The sequence below is a fragment of the Pithys albifrons genome, chromosome 7 (assembly GCF_047495875.1).
Source record: "Pithys albifrons albifrons isolate INPA30051 chromosome 7, PitAlb_v1, whole genome shotgun sequence".
NCBI classification, from domain to species: Eukaryota; Metazoa; Chordata; class Aves; order Passeriformes; family Thamnophilidae; genus Pithys; species Pithys albifrons.
In genome coordinates this window covers 14,567,823-14,582,611 of record NC_092464.1, presented here as the reverse complement: position 1 = coordinate 14,582,611, position 14,789 = coordinate 14,567,823, and the positions used below count along the sequence as shown (strand labels likewise).

General features: G+C 35.4%; 1 protein-coding gene across 13 annotated transcripts in view; it reads right to left on the bottom strand.

The window, feature by feature from the left end:
* PARD3 (par-3 family cell polarity regulator) overlaps positions 1-14,789 on the bottom strand; it is a 447,638-nt gene that overhangs the window by 197,050 nt on the left and 235,799 nt on the right. For all 13 annotated transcript variants that reach the window (XM_071559915.1, XM_071559924.1, XM_071559920.1 and 10 more), the window contains 2 exons: positions 9,796-9,921; positions 8,028-8,410 (listed from right to left, as the gene is read on the bottom strand). In XM_071559915.1, coding sequence (XP_071416016.1) covers positions 8,028-8,410; positions 9,796-9,921 — 509 coding nt within the window. The remainder of the gene's footprint in view (positions 1-8,027; positions 8,411-9,795; positions 9,922-14,789) is intronic.

The following is a 14,789-nucleotide window of genomic DNA, read 5'->3' as shown; positions in this document are numbered from 1 at the left end:
CCTTGTCAATCTGAATCTCATCAATGATCATTTCTTTCTGTTCTTGACTCACATGTTTTTTTGCTATGTTTTTTCCCTCCCTTGTCCAGATGAGGATGGTGAGTGATAAAGCTGCTTGGTGGGCACATGGTGTCCATCCAAGGTCAACTCATCATAATGTTAAAACCTGAATTAATTTCTGTCTTTTTCCTGTCACGTTCATTTGCTAAGTCTACTTTTTTACTGAGCAGGCTAATATTCACACATGAAAAGAAAACAGGAGTCAAATATAGTCATCAGTAGTCTACCTTCAGGTTTCTGAAAACTGCACAATTACAATTGATTAAAATTTAGTACAGTATTTTTATCAAGACAGTAATCATGTTAAGAAGTAAAGTGACACAGGTGACAGGACTGGGTGTAACACAACCTTTTAAAATCTTCATCTTGAACATAACTAAGTACTCCTGTATACACAGTAAGAGCACGTAGTTCTTATTTTTCAGGAAATTTGGATCAATTCCTCTAGTCTAACTATCAGGACACAACTTCCCTTCCCTCTGCAGCATTTCAGACAGCTGACATTTGAATTTGAAAGTCTTCATCCACTATCAGGCCAATATAAAAATTATCAGTGCTGTTACACAGAGATGAAAAAAAAAATTAGCTCTCATAACATCCATTTTTTACTTAGGAAATCTCACAATTTTAATGATGCTTCAAACATTCATAGAACTCTTTAACTTCCTGCAACATATGATCTGTACCAGGATTTTTTAAGGCATATCTCAGATTTTTATGGAATTTATCTTTTTCTCATTATAAGGATCTGTTCTTTGAGTCAGTTTTGTCTGCTAAAATTTCTAAAGTAATGACAGAACACAAAGGCAATTCCAGGACAATACTTCATTATTAATAAGCTTAATCCCCATAGCCTGATTACAGCATCATTACAGATGTCTGGTTCACACACTCTACTTCAAACCCCCATGGAAAAAACAGAAGTTGAAATGTTCACATTACAAATTCACACAGGATATAAATATGGACTGTGGCATTTTCTGCATCAAATCTCCAGAAATCTTTTACCAAAGCCTGCAGAATGCCACAAATCCACACTGAGCCCAGACATTAGCAGAAGAAAATTCTAATTACTTGTTTCTGCAGAAAGAAGGGACCTCAACTGGGCTGTGTTTTACTATGTTGCTCTGTGTAGCTTTGCATGAGGTGGCTTTTGGGTGCTATTTTCCTTTTACCTTTTCTCTGCTTCAATTTGCTATTCATGCACCATAACTGCTCTTAGCTGTATGATACAGCTTCATAAGCTCCTATGCTTATTATATATAAATTAGATGTTCACAATACTGGGAAATAAATGGATACATCCAACCGAGGCAAAAAATAAATATGACTTCTGTGACTGAATTGATTTTAATTTTTTTTCTTTCTATACACATAACTGATATAGTTATCTCTACTCCATGCATTTTCATTCTCCTGTTGATAGAAATGCACATAAGATCTTAATAACTTCCTGCTGTTAAAATGTTTTCAGTTCTTTGGTTGTAAAACTGCATTATAATAATGAGGGAACTGCACAAACACACTGTAGGCTTCTCTGATATCTCTCATTTATACTCATGTTACAGTAGAGACTGGACACACATAGAGGCAGAACAACAACATGAGTAGAAAACAGAAGAAATTTCCATATTTTTGAAAACAGAGGAGTCATCCTACACAAAGCTAGGAGCTTTACTTTGCAATGTCTAGATTATCTGAGCTATGTTCAGTTTAATCTCTTATAGATTTTAAATTGTGTAGATTTTAGAAAGAGTAGAAAGCATTTTCCTCCCTCTATAGCTGTCATCTCAGACAATGATCAAATTACACCAAGTGATAATAACATTTAAAAATTACCCACTAATTTGTGTAGTTCAAATTCTTAGGCTTCTTTGATAAATCTGCAGCTTTCTCGACAAGTTAGAGCTCCCCTTTTTTCTTGAATGTGATGCTGAACAGGGCTTCTGATGTTGCATTACCCTCAAGAACTCACCAGCTCTGAGCTGAAGGCTAAGTAGTTTTAGATGAATAAAAAGGGCAGTTGCAATAGTAAAAGAACTATTTTGTATAAAGAGAATAGTGGTAGATTTGATGCTTCAGTTGCTGTTTTGGAAGAAAAAAGTTCTAGTAGCATTAAGATGGGTGGAGAGGAGATCCTTTCATATTATTTAATTGAACATGTTTTCAAAATGAACATCATCTCTTTCTTTTTTGAGCAGTCTGATCATAAACTGGCAGGATGTTAAAAAATTTCATTCAATTCTATTACAAATGACTAGACTTTCTTATCTCCCAGTGATGAAGTATTTAATTTCTCACTAATGCTAGGATTACCTTCTTGATTGTGGAGAGAGTGTGTCTGGCATAGAGTGTTTTCCTAAGGCTATTTGGTATGACGAGTTGCTCATTCCTCATCCAGCAACAACTGCAGGTTTAAATTCTCAGCAGCAAAATGTGCTGCTGTGTAGAAATACTGTCAGGATACCATTCAAAAAGTGAGTATCACCTCTGCACTGCCTCCAGAGTTTTCACATCCCTCTCAAAAGGACATTGGTTCACAGACCCATAAGGAACAGCTGAAGAACCTACACTGTCAGTGTTTTATGATACTTCTCTTACAATTATCTTCCCCTTCAAGACTACAAGCAGAGCTAGAAGTAAATCCTGCTCTTCCTTCTCCTCTAATTTAAGAAAATACAGATAGATTCTCAGGTAGGTCAATGTAGATGTCTCTAAATTAAAAAAAAAATAAACCAACCAAGTAAGAGAGGCAAGAACATTTCAGAGAGGCAGAGAACATTACAGAACAACCTAAATGTAGAAAATTCATGTGGGTGAACAATCCTCAGATCTCATAATTCTGCTTGCATCTACAATTAAAAGGACTGTTAAGGAAAAGTGTGGATTTTTCATGAAAGACAGAAAACACACTCTCATTTTCCTAAAACAATAAGCGAGGTTGGTAGCACATATAAACAGTGACACAAAACCACAAAAATTACAAAATAAAGCATCGTCACTTAATGAAAGTAGTAGAATAAATGGACACAGAATAAGGAAAGAGAGAACATTCCTATACAACTAAGAAGGGCCAAACACCCTCTGACAATAATCAGAGCAGACACTGTCCTTCCAAGCATTTCAACTTCCAGCTTTTTCAGAAGAGATCTACATACAGAGGGGTGACTACTAAAATAGTTTTCCTGGTGTTTTATGTTGGAAAGCCATTTTTTTATAAAGAACTGAATCTCATGCAAGAGCTGAACAGCAAGGATGTTCTCCTTATTGTAAGGGGCTTCACTAAGCTGACAAAAACCAATTTACTGCTTCTAGTTTAACCCCCACATTTTCAGAATTTGCTCACATGTAGACAGGCTAACTACACATGCAAATGACTGCTTAGAAAGCTGACTGCTCAGCTGTCTATAAAATTTTTGCAGCCACATGCACAATCAAGGCTAATTGCATGCCCATTTTTATGTAGTTGAGTGATTTGGAACAAGTGTGTTTTTTTCTCCAAGCAAAGCTCAGACCTCTCAAGAAGACCTTTGATCAACCTGAGAGAAACACTCTTTTCCCCTTTTGCTACTGCCTGCTAACAGCGATCAGAAGTGGTTTACAAAAATGGAAAGATGTAACTTGATGCAGTTTATGCTTCTTCAGTGACTAATGATGCTCAAAATTATTTGCCTCACTTTTGAATCTCATTTCTCAAGGTCATTGAAGTAATTTAGGAATCTACATGCTTCATTTCAAAAGTGACAAACACCCTTACTGCATCTGAACAGGAATTCTAAGAGAACATATCACTTCAAAAGCCATTTTAAACAAAAAATTAAAATGTCAGTTCAAAGTCTGGCTCAAGAAACTGTGTGGGGAAAACAGGAGAGTATGATGAAAAATGCATGTAAATCTGTACACTTCAGATCCATGCTGCAGGATATCTTAAAGACAAGTTCAGGGTTCTGTCTTGTATATTGTGCTATCTAAACCCAAGTAAAAGTAGTAATTGTCCATAGATGTCTCTACTCCTGACAAGATATGATGCAATTTTGAATTAACTTACACCCAAACTATCCATGGCATCTTATTTTTGTCTCTGATGACTTCTTGCAGAAAGGAATTTAGGTGCAGCAGGGCTGAGTGTCACTGTGTTACAGCACTGAATGCCCAGGCACCTGGTGGGACTTGGAGTGCTTCTGATCATGTCTGTGTGTAAGATGGAGCATTATTAACCTTAGAAAGGCCAGCAAGCCAAATAGGAATCTGACAAGAAACTCTGAAGACCAATGACTCTCGTAATACTACTCACATCTACAACTGCAGCATTTTTCTCTGTTGCAGTTCACAGAGGTGTCTCCTTCATTTCTCACCACTCCTAGAACAGAGCTGCTACGTCCTTTCTGTGATGGACTCAGTAATGGCTCCAACTTTCCTGCTGTAAGGTATCCTACAGTCCTGTCATGCATTTCTTTCCCTGGAATCTTTACTGTTTTGCAAGAGAGGAATATTCTTTGGGTCAAAAAGGAAGCGATGATCACAACTCCCATGTTCAGTAGCTAAGTTACCCTCTGGAAGTGGGGAGACTGAAGGTCCAATTCACTGAATATCTCAGACAAAAATTTAGCAAACTATTCGGTGGACCTAGGAACAACTTAAAAAACATGAGCTCAGTTTTGACGTTTTACTTCAAGAATGAGTTACTTAATTTACCTTGACAAATACATAGTTATAGATGGAAACTATATCATGCAAGTAGCATTATACTTAGGGCCAATCAAGTAAGGTGAAGTCAATTTACAGATTGAGTACTTCAGGTTTGTCTTAGTACAGCAGTGTCAAAGCCAGTATATATGAAATCTGAGTAACACAATGTCCAATGCAAAAGCAGTTTTTGGAATGCTTTAGCAAGTATCAGGCGAAATGCTATGAGTTACTAAGTGCTCAAAGACTGAGCCTTACAGTCATTTGCTGTATAATTGCTTATTTATTATTTATGAGGGTTGGACTGAATTCCTCTCAATTGCATTGGCTGAAAGCCTTGCAACCAAAGAAGACAAACTCTGGGAGTGCCCTGGTGTATATGAGGATAAAGTTTGCCCTAACACTCTTGAGTGTTATATCCTTGGTCTTATTTTCTTTATTTATTACCTGCAAAGACCTGCTTTTATTTATTTATACTTACTGTGTATCAGTTCACACCAAAATATATATAAACACAGGCTCAGTGTCATGTCTTGAGCTATCTTAATTTGTGTGAGCCATTAAGCTAGACTGTTATACAACCTTAATGGCATTAGAATATCAGCAATAACCCCTACATCTATATGCTAAAAGTTCAGGCCCTGACCTTTAAGGCAAGATAAACAGATATCCATTTTCATTTAGAAAAACCAACAAACATTCTGCATTGACTGAAACATATGACTGACCTTCTCTTCTGACTTTATTTAACAGCTAAATCCTATGAAAGTCCAGGTTATTTTAAAATGCCAAAACAGCAATAAATATTAAGAAATCATAATTACAGAAGCACATACAGTAGGGTTATCTTAGCATGTCATCCTATATAATAAAGCTCATGCAATATAAAGAAATATAGCTGTAATAAAGGAGGTCTGTCTGTATTGAAAAAGAGTCAGTTCTCATATACTACATCTGTAACTAGAATGCACAAGTTAAATCAAAATTGAATTTAAAGATGATGTCTTGCATGCTTGTATGCCTTAATGCACCCCACACTGAGTTTTTAAAGTAATTATGGTAATTGGTGAAATAGCTGTGGCCTATCAGCTACAAATAAAAACACTTGTTCAATATCTATAAAGCCTGTAATATTACAGCATCCTTCATTAGAAATAATCATTAAAGACAATCAACATGCCTATTGCTCTCATATATACAACAAACTACTTGGGGGCATGCCTAAGTGTTTTGCTGCATTTGTTTCTTCAAATGTATGTCCTCAAGAAAGCCAAAATGGGAGGGCATGCCTCTTTCTACAGAGGATATGAACAAATGAAAGATAGTTATGATAAAAAGGCATCCTTCCTTAGGCACATTTTTCTTTAATTTTACCATGAATAAAACACAATACACTAAGTAGTTTCTATCTGTCCATCTATAATCTGAGCTAGGTATCATTTCATCATAAGCAGTATTCTCAAATAAGTAGACTGTTAGGAAAAAATATCCCCTTTAAACTTCTGAAACATATTCTAGATAAGGATTTCAAAGCTTCTACTAGTGTAAGAGCCATCAAACTTCTCTGCTATGAACTAGACGTTAAAGTATCTTAGAGATCACTTTTCATCAACATGCATCTCCTTTACTCCAAACCCATCTAATATATTGCTACCAGCAAAAACAAATTATGTTATAGCCCCGGGGGGAGTATTTATGAAACAGTTTGCAGTGCAAGATGACCAAAATACAACAACATACCACAGTCAAGAAATCTATAACACACCAAAATTATATTCTTATATCCTATGAGCAGCTATAACACTGTATTTTTTTCATACAAAAACATTGTGGTCCCTTATTCTATATTCATTTGTTGGTGCTTTTAAATTATATGAAAGGTTTATTTCTACCCCTGGCTATGAATTCTTTTATGTACTGTCTGAATAATATCTTTAGAGGTTCCACAGACACACACTCACGCACACATAAAAAAAAAGGTAAAAATCACTGTAGTGACTGAGTATATTTATAAGCACAATGATTCCTTACTCAACCAATAACAATAAGTTTTTCCAAGCAGGCTGATCTGAGCTGATGGCCTAAAGAAATTCTTGAAGGAGCATCAACAACAGAAGCAAACTGTCAACTCAACCTTATGTCATCCAAGTTTGTAGAGCTTAAAATTCAGCAACCAGAAAGAAGCAATCTGGTGGTTCATGTGAAGTTCATAGAAAGAAAAGCAAAATGATAATTTGACAAGTAGCCTGGTACCTGTAAAATTGTAAAATCTCTACCATTCAATGCATTGTCTGCAATGACTTCCAATAAAAAGATTAATTAATAAACATTATTAACATTAGCAAATATAATATCCTAAGGGAAATATAACCTGACTTCATGGAGAATACTGTCATATTGGTAAACTTTTTTTATGTAATATGAACCCTATTCTTGCTGCTAGAGGCCAAATTATATATATCATTAAGCATGCTCATTTTAATACCATAAAGCCTACAGTACATATAATCCTTAAAAAAAATAATTTCCCAAGAGCTAAGAAATACTTGCACCTAAATGTCTTTTTATTATATTTCAAACTATCTTAAAAGCATCTGGATGATAACTACACAAAAATACCAAATTTTCTCATAGCATAAAAATTCCAGGGATGTACAAATGCATCTACATGTGCACATATAACACAGATGTTGAGATAAGCACACACTATTTTAAATAGTCTCTCACCCACACTCAAATTACATTAGCATAAGGGCCAAGACAGGAAATATCACATTACATCTCAATCAAAGGTTTTCACATCTCAGTGGAATAAAGAAAAGCTTTAGCAGGAAATTAGAAAGTCCAATTTACCAAGTGGATCAAAACCAGTCTTAAAATCTTAAGGCAAAAGCAGTTACTCAATTTGAAAAGTCATGATGACTGTAAAGAACAGAATATGGCCATTTTAGCTTAGTTGTTTATATTAAACAGTTCATCACTCCCTGGGTCTTGGCCAACAGAATTTGAGGCATTTACTGTGTTTCCTTATTAGCTGAGAGATAGAAAACAATGTTAAAACACTCCTCAAATTGGCCTTTTGCAAAACCCCTGCACATGCTGAATGCAGGGTGGGACTCCTGGGCTATCAGGGTCAATTCAGTGTCTTGGTTTCCCAAACTGACCCACTGCATCCCCTGTGCTTCTGCCAGCCATCCTGCCCAATACCCTGGCACCAGACACATGTGCACACCTGACATACACATGTCTCATGCTGTATGAGAAATGCACTTGGGCCTTACCTTTCCTTAGTTGTATACTGAGCCTCTTCCCTATCTTTTTGGTGTTATACCCACTGTTTGCAGTGGAGGTGAGAACTTTCTGAGGTGACGGTACCAGGCCAGAGGGTGGTTTCCCTGATGAATTCACACTATGAGGTAGCTGCGAGTAGGAGTCTGTCTGATCAGACTGATTACCCGCTCGACACATTCTTTGCAATGTGTGAAGTCCAGAATTGTTAATACTTTTCCCATCAGCATACTGGGAGTCGGGGCTGAACCGGCTGGCGTAGTACATGTTCTTCTCGCTCTGAGACAACTGTTCGTACTGCTCTTTATTTGCCGCGGGGACCACGTGGAACCAAATGAATGGCGTGCGCATGGCTTGGCGAAACATATGCTGTGCTCTAGGTTTTAAAATCGACAGAAAATTAGCAAATTAGGACTGGCAGACTACAGGACATTATAAGCATAATTGCTAATGTTAATTAAGCAACACGAGCTGACAGACACATTGCACTCAAGCATGAACCATAAAACTTGAATCTGTTCACTGGTCTATTTGGTCTGCTTTTCGCTAAGGTTTATTGCTTTAGGGCAACACAATGGTTAAATATGCTTCACAACTAATGTAGCAAGCACTGAATTCAGAAAAGCAAAAATTTTAACCACTGTCTTGCAATGCAGACAGTTCTATAGCTGGACTGCAGGGTCGTTTTGGTCTGAACTTGATTAATTGTGATAATTGTTATGACAGGAATAACAATGACAACAGAACTTTTAGAATGAAAACTACATTTTATAAAAAGACTATGTATTCTATAATTTGCCATTATATGCAGCCTTGCAAACAGTCTAGTTTACACTTTAATTTTTGTGAGTCAGTAGTCTTTCAGAATACAACATTAAGAAATACAAAAACAAAATGCTCAATCCTGTACAGAAAAAATGCTCAAATCCTGTACAGACAGACATTGGGCTCTAGGTCATGATCCAAAGTATACAAAGTCAACAAGTCTCTTCACAGACTTTACAAATTATGATTCAGAACCATAGAACAAGCAGAGACAAGCTGCTTTCAACCATATGGTGCAGGGTTATGTTCCAATTCAGGTTAAAGTCAAAGAAATTAAAAATACATTTTAAATATACATTAAGTACAAAATGATCAGAACAAACAATATTCCTTTGGCCCTCAACATGTTACAGATTTTGAAATTTTCTCATTTTCAGCATACCTATTTTCAGGGTTTTTTTTCTTTCAATTATCTGTGTGTGAACTCCCATCTAATTTCATCCTTAAAAGTCTTTCTGATTCACCATTTCAGATTCTACCAAGACCAGACAACCACTGAGCAAATATGTATCTCTCAAACTTTTCCAGGAAGTTTCTGCATATAGTATATATAATTCTCACACAGGCAAAACCACACATATTTTTAAAATGTTAAAAATATAGTCTCCATGCTGTCCACATATATTGAATATGGTGCACTGCAAGTATAAGAGCAAAAGTCATATGGGAATTTCAGGATAAACAGTTTACCAATGTAAGAAGAAAAAACCTATAATGTACAAAAATAATTAAATGAGAATTGTATATACTCTAATGACAATAATTAACCTTCAGGTTTTTTTAGTCTGGCTAATTGTAAACCACTAATGTCCCTTAGTGTATCTTTTCTTTTTTAGAAAGAAAGCCTAGTGATTTTTTCGTACCTTTCTCAAAATACTGCAAAGTGCAGGGTTAAAGATCAAATAGTGCAACGTGACGTGTAGTAAAAACACTTACTGTTCAAATCTCCTATTCCGAAGGTCTCCATCATTAATCCTGACAATACAATCATTCTCACGAAAAAGGTTTTCTTGTTCAGCTTTTCCACCCTTCTCCAGTCGCTTCACCAGCAGCCCCAGGGTTCTGGAATATTAACATTACAAATGATTAGTGTTTGAATAATTAGCAACATAGAAAATCCTACTGATTTAATATTTTATCATAATCACTACAGAAACTACATTTTAAACCATCTTTACCTTGAAGTAGTATACCATAGTTTCAAATAACTTATACCCATTACCTGAATTATTATCCCTTTTCCATAAAACAAAAAGCCTAGGTGAATTAAGCATATCAAAAGTAAGAACGAACAGGCAGTGTGATGATAGCATGTCCATTCTTGCAAAAGGTCAAGATTTCTGAGCAGTAAAAGCTCCAAGAACCACCACACATCTGAGAGACCGCATTCTTTTCTGCTAGTTTACCAAAGGTGAACAGGTTCAACTTAAAATTTGAATCTTTGATTTAGCAGAGAATACCACAGCCATCACTGCTCCTTCTGTGCAAGTGAAATGTGGGGAATCTCATGTAATAAGCAGCCTATAATGAAGGAATGGACAGAGAATTCAGGAACTTCATGCAAATCAAATGCTTTTATTTTTAAAACTTAACTTTTTTATTAAATAGCAAAGAGAAAATTAAAAACTTAAATGTCATTTTTTAAATTCAACATCTTAAATTAATTAATTAAGACAATTTCCATTTGATAGCCTTCGTGGAATGAGGTAGTCACCTCTGTCTAGTGCTTACCCATGGTGTCATCTTAAGGATTCTCTTAGAGAGAAAAGGTAAAAAACATTCAATCTGAAATTATGAAATGGATCCTGAGGAATGGATTTCTGAGGTACTGGCAGGATAGTATGAAAAGTCAGTGATGTTTCTATACCTGAACTCTAGTTTTGAAGAAGGACTCAATCTTCAGGATTATTCTTGCATCAACACTGCACTTGATTTTTTTTAAAGAAGATCAGTTTTACATTGAAATCCCACAGGATGTATCAGTGGGTCAAATTCACATCATCCAAGTCAACAGCATTACTTTTTCAGAAGTCATTTCAAGGCATGGCATGGGGAATACTTGGTCACGTAGCAGAAATTGCAAGACCACGTATGTCATTTATCAAAAAACTTCCAGTGATCACAGCACTTCAGTTCACACATACCTCAAAGTAAATGTGCAGTCAATGATGCTTAAAAGGACTCCTCATGCACTCAAAAGTTATATATGCACTTGAGCACTTAATCAAATGGGTCAGAAAATCAAAACTAACTTATTTCTTCCACTTTAAATTCTTCACTTACCAATTTATCACCAACATATGCAAATGAGACATTTATTTTATAGAACAGTCATGCATTTTCTCCTCCAAGGCAGATGAAGGAGTAAGATAAACAATCCTAGTAGTATTTTCATTTTGGAACCACCTATAAACATTAAGATATGATGTTGAAAGGATCTAAAGGTGTAAACAGACTGTGAGGAGAAAAACAACACAAAGCATTCTGACAACACAATTCATCAAATGATGCTTGTGTCAGACATTTACATTTAAGTGATGCTACTCTGTTTTCAACTGATAGGAAGTGTTCTGCAAATACATAATGTACTGCACTTTTGACCCATTCAGTGTCCCATCAGAGTAAAACTTGCTCCATTCTCATTTGGGTCCCAAGGGACTCCTTGGGTGCAGTAACTGATACTAACTGACTGGACTTGAGTTCAGGTCAGCTGCTGCAATTAGCAAGCTGTCTCTTTGCAGCAGCACTGGTGAGTACATGGAACAGGAGGATTCCATAATGGTAAAGTATCATTTTTCTAAAATACATGTATTTCTGAAAAAAAAAATCTGGAAAAACACAGTCAGTACTAGTCCTGTCCCTCCTCATCACAAGTTCATATTCTTTGTGTTTGGAAAGTTCTACCATTTGTAGATTCCTTCCAACAACCCAGCATCTCCCATTAAAGAGGAAAATGATTTAACAAAAAGCAAACCAAATTTTCCAGTATTTTCAAAAGCAAAAACAATTGTTCCCTGCTTGCTTTTTTCCTGATCACCGAAACAGCAAAACCCCTTTTATTATCTAGATATTTTAGGTGGGTTTCTGTTTGCCTTTCCTACCATACTCTAATAGTTTGCATGACAAAAAATTCTAAAAGTCCACAACAGCGGCACACTAACTTATTGACCTTTTATTGTACTCAAATTTGCTGACAATTATGAAGGTATGTTGTCACAGGAATTAAAACAAAACAAATTTTAAAATATTCCTTCAATCTTCTTTTCCTTCTGTTCACTAAAATAAGCTTTGAAGACAGTCTTCGATTTTTAAAACTGATTATAAAGACATTATAGATTGTTTGATAGTTGCCTAAAGAGCTAAAGTAAGAGTTATGAATATTAATGACTAAAGGAAAAATACTTGGTATGCCTTCACTACATTATTTTTATCAGAATTACATTTGTGATACATAGACCACTGATGTGTTAGAAAACAAGTTCATGACTTTTTCACTTGGGAGCTTATTAATTTCCCTGGGCAGTCTGTCTTTGAGCCACAAAGGGAAGCAATTGAAGAAGATGAAGAACTAAATGGGGAAGATGTAAGCAAGCAAATATAAAATTGGCAATGTTACATTTAAGAGAAAACAACCAAAATATTTGAGGGAGAGAGGAAAGTGTTGTGTCTACTCTTCCCCTTCTTTCACTTGATGCCCAACGGTTTTTTTATGCAGGTCTACTCCTCTGTAACACTCAAAGACAATTCAGAATTTGGATGTGCATGCAATGCTTGCACAAGAGCATATATAGTATTGACAACTGGGGTTTGGCTTATATGACTAAATATAAAAAATACTAAGATGTCAAAACAATATCCACACAAACTATAACAATCTAAGTTAATACAAAGAGAGTACACTGTACAAAATAATATGGTTATTTTATGCCAATGTCTCCACGCACTTTTGATTACAAAGTAATTTCTCAATCAATAGTTTTGACATAGCACTTTTCTTGAAATGTCACTTTCTACTGTCTCACTTTCCAAAGTTATATTAAATTATTAATGCAAGATGCACCTTTATGCATGGTTTGTCATTTCTTAAATGTACTTTACCTAAGCACTCAAATCTTGTAAAAAATATTACTAATCCTAATCAATAGTACAAAAATGTAACAGATAAACAAACTACCAGTAAAATTGTAAATAAGCAAAGACTACAGGTTCCACTAATGCAAGACTGCTCATGTCAGACACAGCATATGATCCTCATGAGGATTTTGCTTTATAACAAATGTTAGAGCTAGGTAAACCAAGGCACAGAAAGCTAAAGTTACTGAGAACAGGTTCAAGGCTGGATGAAGGCCTGAGTCAACCTTGAAACCAGGATCCTCACACTGCTTTGTATTTATTTTTGTATATAAACACATGGTGCAAAAGATGTCTTTAGACACAGTTCAAGGAACAATTTCCAGAACAAGGGTCTGCATAGCAGAGAAAACTCTACCAATTTCCTGTAGCATTTCTTCAGCATATTATGGTTAGAATGTAAGAATATGACTCTAAAAAAAGGCATTATGAGAATTCATGTTTGTTTTTGCAGTAACTGGAGATAAACAGAGTAGAGCTGATATTGCAAATATGCAATAATCTAAAAACTAATTGGATGCTTTTCCCTGATGTATGCCACTGTCATTAATCCTGATAAGTGGAGATGTAGCTCTGCTTCAATATAAAAAGCTTCAATATAATGTTTCCTACATTAGGAAGACAAAAATTTTGAAAGCCTGAAAACTCATCTAGTATAAAGTACAAAAATCCGTATATATAGTTTTTTAAACCTAACTATGTAGCATACAAATATATGGGTGCATTTGAATTTACCTGTCCAGTTAAAGTAAGGCAACAGGGTTTCTAACAAAAATTATTCCCTAAAATTGTTTTAAACTTTAACTTCTTCAGGAATGGGATTAAATATCATGTAAACCTTTGCAAAACACTCTGCAAGTCTACAATCCTTTTGAAACAATAATTATAAATTGAAATTTCATACCTGTGCTGTTTTAGACTAACATTATCTGACATAGACAGAGAAGGGAAACAGTGCCAAAGCAAAGAGCTCAATCTTTGTATTTGTTTTAAATACCTAATTGGGAATGTAAGCAGCTGAGATTATATTAGCATTTGCACCACTGTATTTCCACAAGGTTCATTACTCTAATTATACTATTAAAATAAACTCAGCTACAAGTGTTAACATTTCAGTTCTCAGTATAAATTACAACCAATGATAAAACTAAAAATAAGCAGCGAATGTTTTATTGACATCTAAATTGCCTGAGTTAGTCAGGGTAGTTCTTGAAACACAAACTCCCCACATGCCATCCAGATGTATGCAAATGATGGCAATTTGTCTTAATAAAAACTGACAGTGTAAGTAAAAATAAAAACTGACATTCAGCATCTAGAATATGATTCGGCCATCACGGCCCATTGTATGTACACACTGGAGTTATTTACCTATTACCTGCAAGCTAACTGTAATGTAATCAAATCAGACAGAAGAGAAAATAACCAATTTAGATGTTTATGTAAAGTCACTAACATGAAAAGGCAAAAACTAGATTAAGTTACAAAAATAAGGATTGATTGAAAAGCCAATGCGTAGCAGCTTCATGGAATGAAAGATCTCTGAGAAGTTCTAAAAGAACATAAGCACTGTATAAATTTCCTAGATTCTGAGATCAGAGCAGGCAAATCAGCTTGTTTGTTCAAGTTAAATTATTGTGGCTACTCAGTGCTAAATTGCACATAAACTCCTTTGCCCAATATTGACGTCACAGAGCTTCTGCAGAAGCACTAAAATATCTTTATCAGACTTCATACCTGGAGTCCAGAACCAACTTCCAATCTTTGATAACTACTCCTCAGCTTTTTAGCTTGAGTAA